Below are 13677 nucleotides of genomic sequence, written 5' to 3' on the forward strand. Positions count from 1 at the left end.
TTTACTTTCAATTTAAAAAAATATTTTTCTATTTAATTTCTGACCCAGTATAATCAAAAACCATATAAAATGGGAACAAACTTGACATCCCAAGGGTAATCCAAATTAACTAACAAAAACCCACTTATCATAATACAATTTCAATATATCAATATAAATTTAAGTTTTCATTTGATTTTTGAATTAGTTCTGAAGCATTCAATTTAGACGTATAATTATTCCAATACCGAATTACTGAGTTTCGAAGCGAAGGTTTCAACCTTTCATTTATTATTCTTGGCTGATACAATTTATTAAAATTTCTAATCAGATATTCCTGCTCAACACTTTTCAGTGGGAAAAGGTTCGAAAAGCACAAAAATGAGGGAAGCAAGCCATGGTCATACTTCAGTTTGAAGAGGGTAGATTCAACAGTCACAAAATGTCTTAAAGGAAGGATATTAAGGAAGCAATACAGAGAATCTGCTGACGACTACAGTGGATATAATTAAGGGGAAGGCGAGTAACTCTTAAGGATCCAAAAATCTTTGTTCAATTGTCTCTGAAGTAGCACAATATGAGAACTAAATGTCTTCAGGTAAACAAGTGATGAAAACATAAAATGAAAATGAATAATTGAACAATAAAGTGATGAGATTGATTCAAAGGAAAGGGATAACCTGAGTCTTCACATTATCTCAATATTTCTTCCAAATATAATCCACAGGTTAGATGAGGCTTTCATTATATATTAGAGTCAAGGAAGACTCTGAGAAATTGCATAATTGCTGCTCGTGAAATCTTTATTATAAAATCAGCTGATTCAATTAATTGAAGCTCAGAAACTACTTCGTTACATCACGAGAAAACCACGAATTTCGCTTTATCACTGTTAAGATCTCCCCTCCTTTGTAAAGAGCCAATATTCTTGAATCTTTTAATGACGAAAAAATGTCCCGTTTTTAAATGTCTCCCAAGATTTGGGAGAATATTTATTTTGACAGAAATGTCGATGATCTATCAATACGCTCAGAATAACCGTTTTTCAAAGGAGTAATTATATTCTTAAATCTTGTTCAGAAGCTGGTGTTAAAAATATTGACTTATCATGTGATGGCGGAAAAAATGTTCTAAAATCATTTTTATTTTGACTCCTTGATTTTGACGAGGCAGCAGACTCTGAAGTTTTTTCACCTATTTTAGCAAAATACCAGTTCAGGGCATCTGCTATTTCCTTTTTATTATTAAGTAGTACTTTCAGGCATTCACATTATATCTAGAAAACTTTGATACTTCATCTTTGGTACTTCATTTTTGATACTTCATCGACTGACATTTGGAAGTATCGCAGGGTGGTGAGACTAATTCGAAATTTAGGGTGTTCAAGTCAAACTGTAGATGTTGTAATCCTGGTATGACTAAAACCGTTTGACCACCAAGGACTGTTAATACAATTTGGAGATTATCTGCAACAGAAAGTGATATGTCCCCTAGGATTCTAAGCTCCAGTTGCACAAGTGAATTCGATTTCATAATAGATATTGAAAATTGTTCGTAACCAAAACTTCATATCTGTAAATGGAACAAAAGCGTATGAACAAAATGCCTATAAATGAATTTACATTTATTTTATTGCTAAGCAATTTAATCTCGATAAATAATAGAGATTTTTCGTCTTTTACAGTTTATTAGCGTTTCTGCTATTCATTGGTTGAAAAACTGTACAAGAAAATGAATATCAACAAAAATAAAGGGGTAATTTAATGATTTTTATTTTGTATCTATATTCATATTTTACTACTTTTTTTCGTGATATAATATCCTTTCTTATATTTTAATGTTCTTTTACGTCTTTTAAAAATAAACTTTAGATCCTATCTTATAGCTCCCTGAGTTATAAAATCATTTTTAACTTGAATTTGCATTCTTATTGACATCTGAGAATAGACACGTATTAAGGTCAATATTTATATACGTCACGTGCTCTGATTTTCAAATTTCGTACTTTTCCGAAATTAGGTGCGTGTATTTGGCTTCTTTGCAAAGAGGACAAATTAGAGTAAAAAAAGAAAATCAATGTTAATTGAAAAATAAATTACAATAAATTTCAAAATGATATTTAGCTTGCTAGGATGGCTTTGATTTTAAGATTGAATAGTTTTACATACTTTTTAATATAAGATTGAATTTAAATTTAACATTTCTACCTTAAAAACTAAACTAGCTGACTTGGTAAGGTTTTTTTTTATTAAATATAAAACTCTGGATTAAGCATAAGCTTGCCCTCAAGACGATATAGGAACTGAACATTATAATTAAATATTTCTGGAAAACCTATGAAACTATGTCTTAGGAATCAAATTAATAGCTCGATTCCCTTGTATAAAGCATATCATTTCAATTCTCTTTGAAATATATTTGTAATGCTATAACAACGTTTAAATCCTTCTAAATCACCATGAAAGCTCAATTTAGGACTTTTTTTTTATTTAAGCAAGACCATTAAACGGTAGTTGGCTTCCTTCGGTTTTGGATAAACTTTTTTTGTTTTAATGAGTATAAAATTGACTTTTAAGCAAATACTTATAGCTAAATTTATTGCAGTAATTAGGGTAATGTATTTTGCAGATGTGGGGTTATCGTAGTCGGAGATCCTTTGATTATTCAGTTGAATTGAAACTTTCTGCTCAACAAATCGAGACAGAGAAGGATCTAAAAAAGAAGCTAATGTAAATTATCGCTCGCAATTAATAAATAAAATAGAGGTCCTGCATATACATTAATAGCTTATCTTTTTAATACATACTAGTCACAATCTTTTTTTACGAGATATTTGTAATCCTACGGTTATAATAGAGTTTTTCAAAACAGTGTGATCTAAAAGCAGTTAGACGGAAAACAATAAAATCTACTTTCGTTATATATTTTTCGTTTTATCTTTTATATTTATTTATTCTTATTAGCACAGTTATTACACTATAATTATAATTTCTTAAGACACCTTGCACAACAAGGGCTCACATATATACACACAAACACAAAAATGCTGCCAGAGAGACACACAAGTCGCCTCCCCATTATTTGATAGCTGGTGTTGCCCCAGCAGGAGTCCCTAAAACCCATAAACTATGGTAATTTTCCATTTTCATTGAGAGTGAATATTCTTACGAAACATTATTATGAGGATGAGAAAGATTTTCTTTCTTTTTCACTGCGTCGAGACTAGAGGATTTTATTTCTTAGTATTTGGTTTAAATAAAGGCATTTTTCGTTTAAAAGATATCAAAAACAATATAAAAATAGCATCCCTGATGTTCTGTTTGTGTATTTGTTTTCTTTTTTTCCTAAATGAGGGGACTTACTATGAAGCACTGAAAATTATCCCAAGATATTTTTGAAGTTGTTGAATGGGACGGTGTTAACGAAAGTTTAGAAAAACGATTGATCAGGGAGTTACTTTTAATACTGTATGAATGGAATATAATTAAAATTGCAGATCCACTATTTAAGGCTTAAAATTTTTCAAAGGAAGACAAAATACGGATGGAGAAAGACAAATATTAGTTATTGATTGTTTTAGTCTAAATCGTGATACAAACTTTGATTTTACCTACTATACGTTCCGTTTTACATTCCAAAGAATAGAATACTGTACATTTCCCCGAAGCTGAATTAATTTCATTGCCTTCTGCTATTCTTATCGTTTTCAATGTAGTCATGATTATCGATTAATTAGAAGTTTGAAACCTAGATAACATAGCGTCAATTGAAAGTTTTCTTGTTGAAGAACAAGAAAAACCTTTTGATACAGGGCTATGAGCATTGATAGGATACAGATGACGTCCGAAAACTTTTCAAGTTTTTGGTTTCTCCAATTTATATATTTGAAAATATTTTACACAATTACAAATTAAAACCAGAATAATGCTGAATTAATGTTGAAACAAATGAGAGATGCTGCTAATAAATATTTTCAAGTTATCAATTATGACTATAGTGCAAAATATTTCCTAAGGATAACAATTAAAAGTTATTACCTAGTTTGCAACTTCCTTCGTTCAAGGTTTATGGGAAAGGACAGGTACATTGGAATCCAACTTCACTTGCTATCACTGTGCAACTTTGTCCCGGTAGACAAGCATCATCAGTACAAAGGCTTGCATCGATTTGTACGACTTAAAAGCAACGAATTAAAATACAATCGAATAACATCTATTGCAAGTTGAATTATGTTGGTTATTATATTACGGGTTAAACAGACAAGAAATGTGTTACCACATTTTATATCGATTTACTACATTTTGATATAAAAGATTTGCATCATATGCAATAAGAAGAACGAGAATGTAAGAGCATAGAAGACTGTGTATGTAAGAGTGCGCAAAAACAATTGTTAAAGTATATGTTAGACTAAAGAATAATAACAAAAGTATTATGAGAACGACATTATTAAAAAAAATCATAATATAGTTAGATGAATTTATTGCCCATCATAACTGTAAGATACAACGCTGATGGAGTAATGAAGAAAGAAAAGGAAAAGAAAAAAATTGACAAATACAAACAATACCAAAACAAAGAAGAACTGACAAGAGAAAAATACAATTAAGAACATTTAAAGGTGAGAACTAACACATGATCAAGGAAAGAAAATTTCATAGGTTCTTTTCACAATTAATCTACCTCCACTACCTCTTATTTCTTTTTTGCTTCACGGACGCTGGACTAAAAATTCTGTACTGCCAGAATAGGGAGCTATTGTTAGTTCAGAGAGGCAGTCGTTGCAAATGGTTTGCATTCTTGTAGTAATACTTCAGTATATCCTTAATGTTTAAGAAGAGACCCAAATGATGCAAGGGTGAGCAGATACAGAGGTACAACTGCATTATTAATGCTAGCTAAGATACGGCAGTTAAATTTAAACTTTAATACAACTAGTAATCAATGTGCGTTCATAGATTTTCTGGCAAGACTATTTAAGAAATTGCCATGAGACGTGAAGAAAATATCCCATTTGGAAACCAAGATTTGAGCGCTGATTTTAACGCAATGCTTGAGCGGTGATTAATGAAGTATTACTTTGATTAAATTGATAGCCAATACTTTAATACTTCGTATCAAAAAAATTAAAAAATTTTGTTAAGAGAATAAGTAACCATCAATTGAAGTAGTTGACATTGATCCATCTTACCTTTTTCAGAAATCAAGCTAGCAGTCTTTATTGAAACGTCTAATCCTGGGGCAATCAACTCTAGAATCGAATCTAATACAGAAAAATTACTAAGTGTCAAGGAAACTTTTGCTTCAACACCGACACTATTGCTTCGAATAAAGGAGATCACCTGACATCTAGGTCAGTTACACTGGATATAAGCTGATCCTTCAAAATTGTGTTGAACTGAAAAAACAAATTTGCATCAATCCCATTTTATTAGTCATATTAAATATTCTAACAAAAACACTTTAATTCGATGGCATGCTTGATTTAAGGTCGTTTGTCAAAAGGGGTTATATTAAAAACGGCTAAACGTGTTAAATTGGAACGTTCAGGGAAAGAGAGGGGCATCTTTATTTGACCAATTTGTGATATGTTCACGCTACTATTCCCACTAACATCATTACTACTAGTACTGCTACTATCACTACTACTGCTATTGCTACTAGTACTACTACTATTGACACTCTTAGTACTATTACTTTTACAATTACTACTGCTAATACTAGGGTGGTTACCATATCCTCAATAAATTGCTCTTTTAGCTCCAGCAGAAAATTCTTTCTACCACAAGAGAAATGTATGCGTACCTACCAAAAAATACTACACGCAAATTTGGGCAAATTTTACAGTTTATTGAGCTTTCTCCAGCAGTTGTCGGGGTTCGTGTTATCTCCAAACGCAGACTTTTACCCCCTTTCAAGTATTTTGATTCAAATCTCTATTTCGACACTCATCCGTGATTTGTCGTCTGGCAAAAAATATATATATTCCACTGCTATTACTACTGCTAATACTAAGGTGGTTACCCAATCCTCAATAAATTGCTATTTTAGCTCCAGCAAAAGATCACTCTCCTACCCGAAAAATTCATGCGTGACAACCAAAAAAATACTATACGAAGATTGGACAACTTTTACAATTTATTGAGCTTTCTCCAGCAGTTGAGTGGGTTCGTGTTATCTTCAAACGCACATTTTTTCGGCCTTTAAACAATTTTGATTAAAATGTCTATTTCGACACGCATCCGTGATCTGTCGTCTGGCAAAAAATACATATTCCACATTTTTTAAGATAATAGCTTGAAATCTATACAGTGGGTTTGTCTGATACGCTGAATCAGATGATGTGATTTTCATTAAGATTCTTTAGCTTTTGAATCTTGAATCTATTACTCTTATTTAATTTTCACCTTTTTTCGAAAATGAGGCATATTTTCTCAGGCTCGCGACTCGTGATATGTAAAATTAACCTTATTAAATTTATATATTTTCAATTAACATAATAAGTGAAGTCTTTTATTATATCTATTGGTGTCAAAATTCCGTTTTTTAGAGTTTCGGTTACAGTTGAGCCAGGATGCTCCTTACCCATAATTCGAATGGCATGTTGAATGAATATTTGAACATATTAAATTCACTACATGCCTTCAAAATTGTCAAAAGGGGATATCAGCTATAATACGAGAAAGATCGAGGGTATTACTTTGAAACATTAAGGGAACGTAAAAAAATAGGGTTAGTCAATATTTGCCCATAATCAAACTAGTATAAGATGTCGGTTATATTTGATGAGCCCACCAGATACCTAAAGACTATGCAGATTTTAATTTCATATATTTGAATATTTTCCTCCTTTCTCTTTATGGTACGAGAGACATTTTGTCCAACATATAAATAGCAGCCCATAACGTGGATTGTTATAGAAAAAATTCGAAATAATTTAAAATTTTCTTTTCTTGACCAACAAAAAAGACTAAGTGAATTGAAAATATAAAATTTGAAAATATTTCCCCAGACAAGAGGTTTTCCAAAGAAAAGTAACGAGTAATATCAAATGCAATATAAACAAAAATAAAGTAAAATAGTTTTCAATGCGAAAAACTACCGTGCAAAAAACACTAAATAAGGACCTCAAACACAAAGGGTAGTAGAAATAATGTCCCCTGGGTCTTCAAGAACATTGAATGTAACTTGAAATTTACTCAAAACAAATCCCATTTTAAGAGTGTACTTTTTTTAGCTTTATTAGTTTCTAAGTTTTTAAGACGTTAAGGAAAGAATATCAGATTGTATCAAAAGTTCAATCCACATTTCAATCTTATAAATATAAAATCATATAGCTCAAAACAGATATCATTTTCAGTAAAGTTAATCCTAAATTTCTGTATTTAGAAGGCTTAGAGACTATTTGTTTTTTGGTGGATTCTGCTTGTTTTAAATTTGACTTAATTTCTGCTCATCTTTGGTATATCTCTCATCTCTTTTCATACGTGTATTATACTTAAATTTAAACTGATGGAGATGGCTTGAAAATAAACATTTAAGTACAAAAATTGAATTACCCAGGTTGTAATTTTTTCAATCAAAAATAGCGATTCTATAGAGGTTCTAGTTGAAAGGGAATCTAACCACTCAACACCACTGATCTCCAGCTGGTAATCTTTCGTTGCGAGTAGTTCTTGTTTTAGCATCGAGACGCATCCCTTCGGGGAAGGAACCATTGGAAACTGGCATATACAGCTAAAAAAGCCAAAAGACAAGTCCTTATTGCAGCTGGCACCAAGAAGAACACACTGGGCAGTATTTTCTTCTTTGGCGCAAGGTTCTATGGCTGTAGCATTTATATCTGAAAACAAAACAGGATTTCAGAAGAAGTAATAAGATTCAAATGACGAAGAAAAGAAAAATTTTTTACTTTCACTACTGTAAGGCTAAAACATGACTAGTTTATCGTGTAATATAGTGTTTACGTTTAACTGAACATTACCTTTTATTGCTATTTTTTTACTTTTATACTAAGAAAATTAGTTGCACCGCAAAATTAACGGGAATACCCATTGTTATTTGCTCAGTTTTCATTATTGAAAAATTCAATTTAAAGTTTAAAAAGTTCAAACAATCCCGTCGATAATAGAAGGCAGGTAAATAGTAAAATATATAAATAGATTAGGAAAACGACAAATCTCGAAATAATTCGAAAAAAAGATAGTAGAATTGTATCAGTTAAAAAACGTGACAATTACAGTCAATACATGAAAAATGCCAAGTATTTTTTTAAAATATAATTTGTAAATGACTCTCTCTAAACCATTTTTTTTTTACTCTCTAAACCATCTTGTCAACAATTTGGCTCAATTGTTTTAAACATCTTTCTATCATTCCTCATTTCACAATTCTTCGAAGTGCAGTAAACCTTTTTTAACACTACTCCCATTTGTTAACTTATGTTTGTTAATAAAAAATAAAACATTTGAAATCGGGAAAGAAAAACAAACAATCTTCAGAGTAAATCAATTGTTAGTAGTTATTTCATTCTGAAAAGACTAGGGTTATGAATTTTCGCATAAAACTGAAGGTTATGACTTCCCATGGAATCTAAATATATTATTTTCTTTCCCAAAATAACAAATAGCCAAAAAATAATAAGAAAATACCTAATTGTAAAGTAAAGACTAAGACAAAATAAATATTTTTAACAAAGACATATCTTGAAATCATTATAACAAACATAATGTATTTTTATCGGTTAAAATATTGGGCAATTAGAGTCAATATATAAAAAGTGATACCTAGTTGTTTAAGAAGAATAATTTTTGATCACCGTCTCTAAGCATTTTGCCAAGCCTAGTAAACCCAAAAGCGCCTGGATATGCTCTATTTTCTTAAACTAATTCTAGTGTTCACCATTTCGATATCCATCGAACTCCAACAAATTCACTTCCAAAACCCCTTTGTTGATTTATGTTCAAAAAAGGTAAAACTTTTCCAATGAGAAAAAAAAATAGAAATGGGAGAAAAAGGGAACAATTTTGTATCTATTAACCTGAAAAAAGCCATTTAAAATAAAGTTGATTTTTATTCAAGTTAATATACAAAAAATTCTGATAAAATTAAAATAAAATCATCAGAATAGGTCAATTGCTAGTATTTTTTGTTTTGAGCAAACTAAGTTTTTGACATATTTCATGAAACAAAGGATTAAGACCTCCACTAGGACCCAAAGATACTATTTTTCTACCCAAAATAAGTAATTACCAAAAAACAAATATTGTGATTTCGTTTTTTCAATCTAAAAACAAGAGCTAAGAGCTCATATGGCACTTGTGACGAGGCGAGAAGAGCTAAGAGCCAAGAAATCATATGGTATGAGCTCTTAACAAAATTCGATAATCAATAGATTGATTTAAAAAGGAAAATAAAGGCTTAATGCGGGTCAAGATTTAAAATAAGAGCTCTGAGTCACAAAGTCCTTCTAAATATCAAAATTCATTAAGATCCGATCATCCACTCGTAAGTTACAAATCCCTAATTTTTTCTAATTTTTCATCTCCCTTTTGCCCCCCAGATGGTCGAATCTGGGAAAACGACTTTATCAAGTCAAATTGTACAGCTCCCTGACACGCCTACCGATTTTCATCGCCCTAGCACGTCCAGAAGCACCGAACTCGCCAAATCACTGAACCCCTCCCCCCAACTCCCCTAAGAGAGTGAATCCAGTACGATTCTGTCAATCATGTATCAAGGACATTTGTTTATTCTATCCACCAAGCTTCATCCCGATTCCTTCACTCCAAGTGTTTTTCCAAGATTTTCCCCTCCAACTCCCCCCAATGTCAAAAGATCTGGTCGGGATTTGAGATAAGAGCTCTGAGACATGAATTTCTTCTAAAAATCAAATTTCATTACGTTCCGATCATCTATTCGTAAGATAAAAATACCCCAATTTTCATGTTTACCAAAAATTCCGGTTTCCCCCTCCAACTCCCCCGAATGTCACAGGATCTGGTCGGAATTTGAAATTACAACTTTAAAGCACAAGATCCTTCTAAATATCAAATTTCATTAAGATCTGATCACCCTTTCGTAAGTTAAAAATACCTCAATTTTCAAAATTACACCCACCCCCCAATTCCACCAAAGAGAGCAGATCCGGTCCAGTTATGTCAGTCGCGTATCTTAGAAAGTTTTCTATTCTTCCCGTCCAGTTTCATCCTGATTTCACCTTTTTAAGTATTTCCCAAGAATTCCGGTCCCCCCAAACTGCCCCCCCCCCCCCGCCAATTACGCTTGATCTGGTTGAGATTTAAAATAAGATATCTGAGTTGCGAGGTCCTTCTAAATATGAAGTGTCATGAGCATCCCATCACTTCTTCGTAAGTTAAAAATACGTCATTTCTTCTTATTTTTCAGAATTACCCCCCCCCCCCCTCCCCAATTGAGCGGATCCGTTCCAATTATGTAAATCACGTATGCAAGACTTCTGCGTATTTTTCAAACCAAGTTTCATCCCAATCCCACCAATCTAAGCATTTTCCATCATTGTAGGTTTCCCCACACCAAACTTTTTCCCAATGTCACCAGATCCGGTCAGGATTTAAAATAAGAGCATTGAGACACGATATCCTTCTAAATATCAAATTTCAAGGAGATCCAGTCACCTGTTCGTAAGTTAAAAATACCTCATTTTTTCTAATTTTTCAGAATCACCCCCCCCCCAACTACCCCAAAGAAAACAGATCCGTTCTGGTTATGTCAATCATGTATCTAGGACTCCAGTTTTTTGCCCCACCAAGTTTCATCCCGATCCCTCCTCTCTAAGTGTTTTCCAAGTTTTAGGCTTCCCCCTCCTAGCTCCCCCCAATGTCACCAGATCTGGTCGGGTTTAAAATAAGAGCTCTGAGCCACAATTCCTTCTAAATATCAAATTTCATTGAGATCCGATCTCCCGTTCGTAAGTTAAAAATACCTTTTTTTTTAATTTTTCAGAAAGACCTCCTCCAACTACCCCAAAGAGAGCGGATCTGTTCCGTTTATGTCAATCTTCTATCTAGGACTTGTGTTTATTTTTCCCACCATGTCTCATGCCGATCCCTCAACTCCACTCTAAGTGTTTTCCAAGTTTTAGGTTTCCCCCTCCAAACTCCCTGCCCCCGTCACCAGATTCGGTCGGGATTTAAAATAAGAGCTCTAAGACACGATATACTTCTAAACATCAAATTTCATTGAGATCCGATCACCCGTTCGTAAGTTGAAAATACCTAATTTTTCTAATTTTTAAGAATTTACTCCCCCCATAACTACCCCAAGGAGAGCGAATCAGTTCTGACTATGTCAATCATGTATCTCGGACTTGCGCTTATTTCATCCCGCCACTTTTCATCCCGGTCCCTCCAGTCTAAGTGTTTTCGAAGATTTTAGGTTCCCCCCCTCCAACTCCCCCCAATGTCATCAGATCCGGTCGGGATTTAAAATATGAGCTACGTTTCATCCCGATCCCTCCACTCTAAGTGTTTTCCAAGATTTTAGGTTCCCCCCCTCCAACTCCCCCCAATGTCATCAGATCCGGTCGGGATTTAAAATATGAGCTCTGAGACACAATATTATTCATAACATAAAATTTCATTAAGATCCAATCACCCGCTCGTAAGTTAAAAATACTTCATTTTTTCTATTTTTTGCGAATTAACAGGCCCCCCTCCCCCCAGATGGTCAAATCGGGAAAACGACTAATTCTAATTTAACCTGGTCCTGGCCCTGATACGCTTGCCAAATTTCATCGTCCCTTGAAGTGCCTAAAGTAGCAAAACCGGGACAGACAGACGGACAGACAGACAGACCGACGGAATTAGCGATTGCTATATGTCACTTGGTTATTTCCAAGTGCCATAAAAACCTTGTTTAATTTTTCTTTGAGAAACAATAAGTCTTACCAATGCATCCATCAATGTATGGAAGAAAACATAGAGGACAAATACACTCAAAATATCCAGGCTGATTGATGCAGGAGGCCGATTCTGTTCCACAGGCATTTGAGTCTTCACAGTAATCAATGTCCAAAAAAACTCCCTCTTTAGCAACAAATCTTTGATAAAAAAGAAAATCAATGTTAATTGAAAAATAAATTACAATAAATTTCAAAATGATATTTAGATTGCTAGGATGGCTTTGATTTTAAGATTTAACAGTTTTACATACTTTTTAATATAAGATTATAAGATAATATAAGAATTTTAAATCTAACATTTCCACCTTAAAAATTAAACTAGCTGACTTGGCAAGGTTTTTTTTTCATTAAATATAAAACTCTGGATTAAGCATAAGCTTGCCCTCAAAACGATATAGAAACTGAACATTATAGTTAAATATTTCTGGAAAACTTATGAAACTATGTCTGAGGAATCAAATTAATAACTCGTTTCCCTGGTACAAAGCATATCAATTCAATTTTTGTAGAAATATATTTGTAGTGTAATAGTAGCATTTGAATCCTTTTAAATCACCATAAAAGCTCAATTTAGGACTTTTTTATTAGTTAATCAAACTAAACATTATATTTCTTAGGTTCATGTAAGTGTATAAGAAGATTTATACTACATTTAGAAGTTAACTTACCCCTTGCTACAAGCACATTTCAAAACTGAGTCTCAACAGAAACCAAATTCATCCCCAGATTGACATTTGGAAGTATCGCAAGGTGGCGAGACTAATTCGAAATTTAGGTTGTTCAAGTCGTACTGCAGAAGTTATAATCCTGGTATGACTAAAACCTTTTGACCACCAAGGACTGTTAATGCAATTTGGAGATTATCTGCAGCAGAAAGTGATATGTTGCTTAGGATTCTCAGCTGAAGTTGCACACGTGAATTCAATTTCATAATAGATATTGAAACTTTTTCGTAACCAAAACTTCTTACCTGTAAATGGAACAAACGCGTATGAACAAAAAGTCTCTAAATGAATTTACTTTTATTTTATTGCTGAGCAATTTAATCTCTATAAATAATAGAGATTTTTGTCTTTTACAGTTTATTAGTGTATCTGCTATTCATTGGCTGAAAGACTGTACAAGAAAATGAATATTAACAAAAATAAAGGGAAAATTTTATGATTTTTATTTTGTATTTATATTCATATTTTACTACTTTTTTTTCGTGATATAATATCCTTTCTTATATTTTAATGTTCTTTTATGTACTTTGAAAATAAAGTTTAGATCCTATAACCCCCTGATTTATCAAATCATTTTTTAACTTGAACTTGCATTCTTATTGAAATCCGAGAATAGACACGTATTAAGGTCAATATTTAATTAAATCATGCTCTGATTTTCAAATTTCGCACTTCTCTGAAATTAGGTGCGTTTATTTGGCTTCTTTGTAAAGAGGACAAATTAAAGCCACTTAAACGATTTTTTTGTGAAAAAAAATGAGAGAAAAGAAAAGGAAAAGAAAAGAGAAAGAAAGAGACTGAGGAGGGGAGAGAGAGAGAGAGAGAGAAAGGGAGGGAGAGTGGAAAAGAACAATTTTGTTTTTTAAGCAGGACCATTAAAAAGTAGTTGGCTTTCTTCGGTTTTGGATAAACTTTGTTTGTTTTGATGAGTATAAAATTGACTTTTAAGCATATACTTACAGCTAAATTTATTGCAGTAATTAGGGTAATTTATTTTGCAGATGTGAGGTTATCGTAGTTGGAGATCCATTT

At 32.6% G+C, this 13677-nt stretch overlaps 1 protein-coding gene across 1 annotated transcript in view; it reads right to left on the reverse strand.

Moving 5' to 3' along the window:
* Positions 1-247: 247 nt before the first annotated feature.
* LOC136035420 (uncharacterized) overlaps positions 248-13677 on the reverse strand; it is a 41245-nt gene continuing 27815 nt past the window's right edge. The window contains exons 9-13 of the mRNA XM_065717215.1: positions 11907-12058; positions 7539-7822; positions 5171-5377; positions 4017-4154; positions 248-1551 (exon numbers count right to left, since the gene is read on the reverse strand). Of these exons, the coding sequence (XP_065573287.1) occupies positions 7817-7822; positions 11907-12058 (158 nt within the window). The 3' untranslated portion in view covers positions 248-1551; positions 4017-4154; positions 5171-5377; positions 7539-7816. The remainder of the gene's footprint in view (positions 1552-4016; positions 4155-5170; positions 5378-7538; positions 7823-11906; positions 12059-13677) is intronic.

This window comes from Artemia franciscana, chromosome 14 (assembly GCF_032884065.1).
Source record: "Artemia franciscana chromosome 14, ASM3288406v1, whole genome shotgun sequence".
Taxonomy (NCBI): domain Eukaryota; kingdom Metazoa; phylum Arthropoda; class Branchiopoda; order Anostraca; family Artemiidae; genus Artemia; species Artemia franciscana.